Source organism: Salvelinus sp. IW2-2015, unplaced genomic scaffold (genome assembly GCF_002910315.2).
Source record: "Salvelinus sp. IW2-2015 unplaced genomic scaffold, ASM291031v2 Un_scaffold16363, whole genome shotgun sequence".
Lineage (NCBI taxonomy): Eukaryota > Metazoa > Chordata > Actinopteri > Salmoniformes > Salmonidae > Salvelinus > Salvelinus sp. IW2-2015.
The window spans coordinates 270,788-280,271 of NW_019957552.1; the positions used below are offsets into that span (position 1 = coordinate 270,788).

Sequence of the window (9,484 nt, forward strand, 5' to 3'; positions counted from 1 at the left end):
CCTCCATTAGGATGATAGATGTAATCTACTCCTCCATTCGGATGATAGATGTAATCTACACCTCCATTAGGATGATAGACGTAATCTACACCTCCGTTAGGCTGATAGAAATCCTTATTATTTTGTTTAATAATTTTCAATTTGAGCGCCATCATTTCTATATAGCCTATATTTTCTCATTTTGAACTTCTAACGCGAGTCGGACGGGTATGGCTTTGTGACAATGATCACAAGAGCAGCTGCTCACCGATTTGACACCTCCAACACCGCCAAAACACCAGCTTTGCGGCTGTTGGCTATCGCCGGTTAATGCTTGATCTAATTGAATCTAGGACAAAGTAGGTTTACTCAGCCTATACCTGCGGTAGGATTTTACCAATAGGATTTTGCTTCTACTGTGTACAGTACGTGCTTTGTTACAGCAACAAAACCCTCAAACAAAAGTAAAGCAGTATCACAATAGAAACACCTATTACAATCAACGTTATTGTAATCATTTTATTATCGCTGTATATATTTTCTTTACCAAAAAATAATGCTCAACCGCACACTTTACACAATAAAATAATGCTCTTTTAGAAAAGGAAATATGAACAACTCCACATGAGGAAATAATATACTTATTATTATTTAACACATTCAGTGGAAATGTTGTGAAAAACTAAATGTTCTGTCTCCCGACCCCGTACGTACACGGTACCGTATCTCTTGTAAGATGACAACCATCAAGTCCCACTGAAGAATAGTTACAGTACACCGTGCCATGCATTGTACTGCCATTTTCCATTGACTTAGGGTTCTGTTTCAGTCTCACCCAAAAAGGTACCAGTTCAATTTTGCTTCCCTCAACATAAAAAATAATTACATACAAATATAAAAAATGTAACATTTAAATTACAAGTATATGTAAATAAACACTTCAAGCATGCATCTCCTGTAATTAACACACTTTTATGTACATTACATATTCAAATAGAATGATGATACACCGACTAAAGGTATTCTGTATAAAACAATCCAAACTTAATAAGTAATATTTAATATTATTAATAGTAATACTTAATATTTATCATAAAGGCTAGCAGCATAATATGCCTGTACATGGGACTGGACGTGCAGTGATGAATCTGAATGAGAGGTTGATTGACAAGAATAGTGTTTTAGTAACATGTGTTCATAGTGAACCAGCTCTGTGCACCTAGAGCAAAAAACTGTAAATGCAATATTTGTTGTTTTCCTGTTACAGAAAAACATAGAATCAGTAAACGACTCTCCCTTTCATTTCTGTCTGAAGATGAACACTCTGCTGTGCATCGCTGCCTTCAACTGTCCTTCAGACAACAAACCCACCACAATACCACAAAGCGATTCCCAATTGCCAATGAACAGGTGATGTACAGATGTAAGGCAAGCTGATTTAAAAACCAAATCTCAGAGGGACATGGTAAACAAGGACAGGCTCATTAGCAGGGGTATTCACACACACCACACCACACACACCATACCATACCATACCCCACCATACCACACCACACCACACCACACTACTAACACACCAACCACCACCCCACCAGTCCCACACCCCCACACACCATACCCCACCCACCATACTATACCCCACCAGATACCACACCACACCACACTAACCAACACCAACCACACCACACACCCGCCACCACAACCATACCCCACCATACCATACCCCACCAATACCACACCACACCACACCACACCCACACCACACACACCCTACCATACCAATACCACCATACCCCCACCACACTACACCACACCACCAACACACAACCACACCCACCCCACCATCACCACACCACACCATACACACAACACCAACCCCACCCACCACCATACCACACCCCTAACACACCAACCACCCACCACACCCACACCACACCCCACCCCACCACACCAATACAACAGTGATGATTCAGTCAGCAGCAGACATAGCTGCTGGGGCTGGCACACGTCCTGCGGTTGACTGGTTGTTTTCTTCAGGTTTTCTCTCCGTCTGCCAGGAGCTTCAGAGGATCAACAACAAAGAGTTGAAAGGAGTTTGGCAGGGAGAACAATAAGAGCTGTTGGCAGATATAAATCTGAGTGTTCGTTAGTGGATCTGATGATCAAAGACATGGAAAACAAGTCTAGTTGGAGGATGATACAATCCCTGACATAGCAGTTTCTGTCATAACAAAACTCAATAACTCTTTACAAAACAATACAACATCCCAATAGTAGAATCATCCCTGTCCGTCTTGTTAGCACATGGGGAGACGGTGTAGAGAAGTATTGAAAGGTATTCAGTGCAACCCTTGTCTGGACAAAGGGCAAGCCTTTTCTGAGTCAGACCAGGGACTTAGGGACTAGTGATAAAGACCAAAAGGTAAAAGAGAGGGCTAGGGACTAGGGATAAGGTAGTGAGAGGTGAGGGGTGAGGGGGTGGTCCGGTACTAGGCAACGGTGTGGGTGGTGAGGGGTGAGAAGGAGGGGGTAAGGGGTGATGGCTAGGGTGTGAGGTGAGGAGTGTAAGGGGGGAAGGGTGAGGAGTGTGGAGGTGAAGGGTGAGTTCGTAGGAGTGTGGGGGTGAGGGGAAGTGGTAAGGAGTGTGGGGTGAGGGCTGAAGGGTGAGTGGTTGAGGAGTATGTGGGTGAAGGGTGAGGAGTGCAGGGGGGAAGGGTGGGGGTGAGGTGAGGAGTGTGGGGGGAAGGGTGAGTGGTGAGGAGTGTGGGGGAAAAGGGTGAGGGTGGTGGGAAGGGTGAGGGGTAGAGTTTGGGGGAAGGGTGGGGGTGAGGAGTGTGGTGGGGAAGGGTGAGAGCTGAGGAGTGTGGGGGGAAGGGTGAGGGTGAGGTGGGAAGGGTGAGGGTGAGGGGTAAAGGGTGAGTGGTGAGGAGTATGGGGGGGGAAAGGGTGAGCGGTGAGGTGGGAAGGGTGAGGTGAGGGGTAAAGGGTGAGGAGGAGTATGGGGTGAGGGGTAAGGGTGAGGAGTGTGGGGGGAGGGTGGGGTAGGGTGAGGAGTGGGGGGGGTGAGGGGTGAGGAGTGGGGGGGGGTGAGGGTGGAAGGGTGAGGGGTGAGGAGTGTGGGGGGAGGGTGAGGGGTGAGGGTGAGGTGGGAAGGGTGGGGTGAGGGTAAGGGTGAGGATGAGTATGGGTGTGAGGGGTAAAGGGTGAGGAGGAGTATGGGGTGAGGGGTAAAGGGTGAGGAGTGTGGGGGGAAAGGGTGGGGGTGAGGGGTGAGGAGTGTGGGGGAAGGTGAGGGTGGGAGGGTGAGGGGTGAGGAGTGTGGGGGGGTGGGAGGGGTGAGGAGTGTGGGTGGGGAGGGTGAGGTGAGGTGGGAAGGGTGGGGTGAGGGGTAAAGGGTGAGGAGAGTATGGGTGAGGGGTAAAGGGTGAGGGGGGTATGGGTGAGGGTACAGGGTGAGGAGGAGTATGGGGTGAGGGTAAAGGGTGAGGAGGAGTATGGGGTGAGGGGTAAAGGTGAGGAGGGGTGAAGGGTGAGGGGTAAAGGGTGAGGAGGAGTATGGGGTGAAGGGTGAGGGGTAAAGGGTGAGGGAAAGGGTGAGAAGGAGTAGGGAAGGTGAGGGGTAAAGGGTGAGGGGTAAAGGGTGAGGGGTAAAAAGGGTAAAGGGTGAGGAGGAGTATGGGGTGAAGGGTGAGGGGTAAAGGGTGAGCGGTAAGGGTGAGGGGTAAAGGGTGAGGGGTGAAGGGTGAGGGGTAAAATGTGAGGGGTAAAGGGTGAGGGTAAAGGGTGAGGAGGAGTATGGGGTGAAGGGTGAGGGTAAAGGGTGAGGGTAAAGGGTGAGGAGGAGTATGGGTGAAGGGTGAGGGTAAAGGGTGAGGGGTAAAAGGGTGAGGAGGAGTATGGGTGAGGGTAAAGGGTGAGGGTGACGGGTGAGGGTAAAAGGTGAGGGGTAAGGGTTAAGGGTGAGGAGGATATGGGGTGAAGGGTGAGGGGTAAAGGGTGAGGGTAAAGGGCGAGGGGTAAAGGGTGAGGGTAAGGGTGAGGGGTGAAGGGTAAGGGGTAAAGGTGAGGGGTAAAGGGTAAAGGGTGAGGAGGAGTATGGGGTGAAGGGTGAGGGGTAAAGGGTGAGGGGTAAAGGGGTGAGGGGTAAAGGGTGAGGAGGAGTATGGGGTGAAGGGTAAAGGGTGAGGGGTGAGGGGTAAAGGGTGAGGGGTAAAGGGTGAGGGGAGTATGGTTGAAGGGTAAAGGGTGAGGGGTCAAGGGTGAGGGGTAAAGGGTGAGGAGGAGTATGGGGTTAAGGGTAAAGGTGAGGGGTAAAGGGTGAGGGGTAAAGGGTGAGGGGGAATATGGGTTGAAGGGTAAAGGGTTAAAGGGTGAGGGGTAAAGGGGTGGAGGGGTAAAAGGTGAGGGGTAAAGGGTGGGGGGAGTATGGGTTGAAGGGTAAATGGGTGAGGGTAAGGGTGAGGGGTAAAGGGTGAGGAGGATATGGGGTGAAGGGTAAAGGTGAGGGGTGAGGGGTAAAGGGTGAGGGGTAAAGGGTGAGGAGGAGGGTGAAGGGTAAAGGGTGAGGGGTGAGGGGTAAAGGGTGAGGGGTAAAGGGTGAGGAGGAGTATGGGGTGAAGGGTAAAGGGTGAGGGGTGAAGAGTGAGGAGGAGTATGCTGAGGATTATCTGCGGCAGGCATAAGCGTTGATGTTCCTGATGACGTAGAAGCCGATGGTCATCGGGGGCATGGCTATCGTCTTCCCGGCCCGCAGCGTCTGAGGCTTCAATTCCGGGAACGTCTCGTTGTCCACCATCAACAACTTTTCTCCGTTCAACTGGACTGACCTGGGGGAGACAGGAGAGAGTGGAGTTAGAGAGATGAAGAGAGTGGAATGAAAGATAAAAGAGGAGGGGGAGAGGAGAAGGATAGTTGAGAGAGGGCGAGAGAAGGAAGTGTGGGAGAGGAGAAAGGGTTTCACTTCTGCACAAAGCTGGAGTGGTAGAGCAGCAGTCCTGAGGCTGCATGTACAGTCATCTGAACACTAGGGGGAGGTAAAGTTCCATAATGGCACCGTCCTGACAGGCGGTTTTGTGACAGATGTGATCCTTCTTAACTAGATGGAAGAGTGGCTAGGTTGGGGTTTATTTTCTCTCAATTCCAGGCAAATCATGAATTGATTTGCACTATCATGGGTGAATTCCTAGTCTAATACAACTAACTGACAAGGAACTGATCACAAACTCATTAAAGTCTGCCTCAGAGAGCACTGGGAAGAGTTTCAACCCCTGGGGATTAGGATATCCTAAAATAAATAGCCCTACGAAATAACACAAACAAAATTCTTCACACAAATGTTACTTAGATCTTGCAACAATGCTGTATTTTTATGAGACTGACAGATTCCAATAGACGTGTTCCTGTCCCGTCGTCTGTGAGTGGAGCCCTGTAGTAAGTCAGCGGTACACTAGCTAACTGAACGTGAACGCTAATGAATCCATGCAATGTTTCAATGTCCATGCCAAAACAACATTAAACACAGCGAAATAGCAAATCATTAACACGGTTATAAAGATTAAAGGGCAATTTTGTAACAATTTCTCAGGGGGAAAAACAAGACTCAGAGACATATATACAGTACCAGTCAAATACTTGGACACACCTATTCGTTCAAGGGTGTCACGACTTCCGCCGAAGTCGGCCCCTCTCCTTGTTCTGGCGGCGTTTGGTGGTCGACGTCACCAGCTTTCTAGTCATCGCTAAGTTTCCTGGCATCCAGGACCTCTATACCAGGTGGTGCCAGAGGAAGGCCCTAAAAATGGTCAACGACTCCAGCCACCCTAGTCATAGACTGTTCTCTCTGATTTCTCATGGCAAGCGGTACCGGAGTGCCAAGTCTAGGTCCAAGAGGCTTCTAAACAGCTTCTACCCCGAAGCCATAAGACTTCTGAACATGTAATCAAATGGCTACCCAGACTATTTGCATTGCCCCTCTTTTAAACCACTGCTACTCCCTGTTGTTATTATCTATGCATAGTCACTTTAATAACTCTACCTACATGTACACATTACCTCAACTAACCGGTGCCCCTCTGTATATAGTCTCGCTATTGTTATTGTAGTGCTGCTCTTTAATTACTTGTTACTTTTATTTCTTATTCTTATCCATATTTTTTATAACTGCATTGTTGGTTAGGGATTGTAAGTAAGCATTTCACTGTAAGGTTGTTTCACCTGTTGTATTCGGTTCATGTGATTTAATATAATGTATTTTGATTTTAAAAGTTCATTTGTGGAATTTCTTTCCTTCTTAATGCGTTTGAGCCAGTCAGTTGTGTTGTGACAAGGTAGGGGTGGTATACAGAACATAGCACTATTTGGTAATAGTTCAAGTTCATATTATGGCAAGAACAGCTCAAATAATCAAAGAGAAACAACAGTCCATCATTACTTTAAGACACGAAAGTCAGTAAATCCTGAAAATGTCAAGTCCTTTGGAAGTTTCTTCAAGTGCAGTTGCAAAAACCATCAAGTGCTATGATGAAACTGGTTCTTATGAGGACAGCCACAGGAAAGGAAGACCCAGAGTTACCTCTGCAGTAGAGGACATGTTCACTTGAGTGGCACTTCAGATTGCAGCCCAAATAAATGCTTCACAGAGTTCAAGTAACAGACACATTTCAACATCAACTGTTCAGAGGAGACTGTGTGAATCAGGCCTTCATGGTCAAATTAGTGCAAAGAAACCACTACTAAAGGACACCAATAATAAGAAGAGACTTGCTTGGGCCAAGAAACATGAGCAACGGACATTAGACTGGTGGAAATCTCTCCTTTAGTCTGATGAGTACAAATGTGAGATTTTTGGTTCTAACCGCCATGTCTTTGTGAGACGCAGAGCAGGTGAACGGATGATCTCCGTACGTGTGGTTCCCACCGTGAAGCAGGGAGGAAGAGGTGTGATGGTGTGGGGGTGCTTTGCTGGTGAAACTGTCTGTAATTTATTTAGAATTCAAGGCTCACTTAACCAGCATGGCTACAACATCATTCTGCAGCGATATGCCATCCCATCTGGTTTGCGCTTTGTGGGACTATCATTTGTTTTTCAACAATGACCAACAATTTGTTTTTCAACAAGGACAATGACCCAAAACACACCTCCAGGCTGTGTAAGGGCTATTTGACCCAGAAGGAGAGTGATGGAGTGCTGCATCAGATGACCTGGCCTCCCCAATCACCTTAACCTCAACCCAATTGAGATGGTTTGGGATGAGTAGGGCCGCAGAGTGAAGAAAAAACAGCAAACAAGTGCTCAGCATACAGTTGAAGTCGGAAGTTTACATACACTTAGGTTGGAGTCATTATAACTCGTTTTTCAACCACTCACAAATTTCTTGTTAACAAACTATAGTTTTGGCAAGTCGGTTAGGACATCTACTTTGTGCATGACACAAGTAATTTTTCCAACAATTGTTTACAGACAGATTACAGATTATTTCACTTATAATTCACTGTATCACAATTCCCAGTGGGTCAGAAGTTTACATACACTAAGTTGAACTGTGCCTTTAAACAGTTTGGAAAATTCAGAAAATGATGTCATACGCGTTAGAAGCATTTGTTAGGCTAATTGACATAATTTTGAGTCAATTGGAGGTGTATCCTGTGGATGTATTTCAAGACCTACCTTCAAACTCAGTGGCTCTCTTTGCTTGACATTCATGGGAAAATCAAAAGAAAATCAGCAAAGACCTCAGAAAAAAATTGTAGCCTGCACAAGTCTGGTTCATAATTGGGAGCAATTTCCAAATTCCTGAGGTACCCCGTTCATCTGTACAAACACCATGGGACGCGCAGGGCAGCCATCATACCGCTCAGGAAGGAGAACCGCCTTCTGTCTCCTAGAGATGAACATACTTTGGTGCGAAAAGTGCAAATCAATCCCAGAACACATGCAGAGGACCGTGTGAAGAATGCTGGAGGAAACAGGTACAAAAGATCTATATCCACAGTAAAACGAGTGCTATATCAACAGAACCTGAAAAGGCCGCTCAGCAAGGAAGAAACCACTTCTCCAAAACCGCCATTAGAAAAGCCCAGACTACGGTTTGCAACTGCAAGTACTTTTTGGAGAATGTCCTCTGGTCTGATGAAAACAATAATAGAACTGTTTTGGCAATAATGACCATCGTTATGTTTGGAGAAAAGGGGAAGCTTGCAAGGCGAAGAACACCACCCCAACCGTGAAGCACAGGGGTGGCAGCATCATGTTATGGGGGGTGCTTTGCTGCAGGAGGGACTGGTGCACTTCACACAAATATATTGGCATCATGAGGTCAGAGAAGAATGTGTGAATAAATTGAAGCAACATCTCAGACATCAGTCAGGAAGTTAAAGCTTGGTCGCAAATTGGTCTTCCAAATGGACAATGATCCCAAGCATACTTCCAAAGTTGTGGCAAAATGGCTTAAAGACAACAAAGTCAAGGTATTGGAGTGGCCATCACAAGCCTTGACCTGAATCCCATAGACAATTTGTGTTCAGAACTGAAAAAGTGTGTGCTAGCAAGGAGGCCTACACGTTTACACCAGCTCTGTCAGGAGAATGGGCCAAAATTCACACCAACTTATTGTGGGAAGCTTGTGGAAAGCTACCCGAAGCGTTTGACCCAAGTTAAACAATTTAAAGGCAATGCTACCAAATACTAATTGAGTGCATGTAACTTATGACCCACTGGGAATGTGATTGAAAGAAATAAAAGCTGAAATAAATCAATCTCTCTATTATTATTCTGACATTTCATATTCTTAAAAACAGTGCTGCTATCCTAACTGGACCTAAAACAGGGAATTTTTACTCGGATTAAATGTCAGGAATTGTGAATACTGAGTTTAAATGTATTTGGCTAAGGTGTAAGTAAACTTCTAACTTCAACTGTATGTGGGAATCCATCAAGACTGTTGGAAATCATTCCTCACGAAGCTAGGTTGGAATGATTTGTTTAACACTTTTTTGGTTACTACATGTTTCCCTTACATGTTATTTAATAGTTTTGGTGTCTTCACTATTATTCTACAAGTAGATTATAGTAAACATAAAGAAAAACCCTTGAATGTGTAGGTGTGTCCAAACATTTACTGGTATTGTATATATGGTTCAGGCAACACCTAACTATCAACCCACAACTTGGCTTTCTTTTGAAAATACAAGAGCTGAAGGGTGAACTCTCTCTCTCTTTCGGCTCGGGCTGCTAATGTGTGTAAAACAGCAGGCTTCAGACCCAATGTTTGATCTTCACTAACGCCTCTCACAGGATTTATGTTAGCTAGTTAAAGCACTGGGGAGCAGGGAAGTGGATAATGAGAGAGAAACAGAGATGAAGAGAGAAAACAGAGAGCAAGAGAGAGACAGGAAGGGGGACTAGAAGGAGACAGAAAGAAAGAAAATAGGGGAAAAGTCTAAATATCCTTTTATATACTATAATGTAAATTAAATTACACTTCCATATGCTGCTCTTTCAGAAGCT

At 46.0% G+C, this 9,484-nt stretch overlaps 1 protein-coding gene across 1 annotated transcript in view; it reads right to left on the reverse strand.

Annotated features, from left to right (window-relative positions):
- Positions 1-4,546: 4,546 nt before the first annotated feature.
- The window catches only part of LOC112080523 (inactive heparanase-2-like), an 87,114-nt gene continuing 82,176 nt past the window's right edge, over positions 4,547-9,484 (reverse strand). Inside the window, exon 9 of the mRNA XM_024146310.2 lies at positions 4,547-4,805. Coding sequence (XP_024002078.2) covers positions 4,643-4,805 — 163 coding nt within the window. The 3' untranslated portion in view covers positions 4,547-4,642. The remainder of the gene's footprint in view (positions 4,806-9,484) is intronic.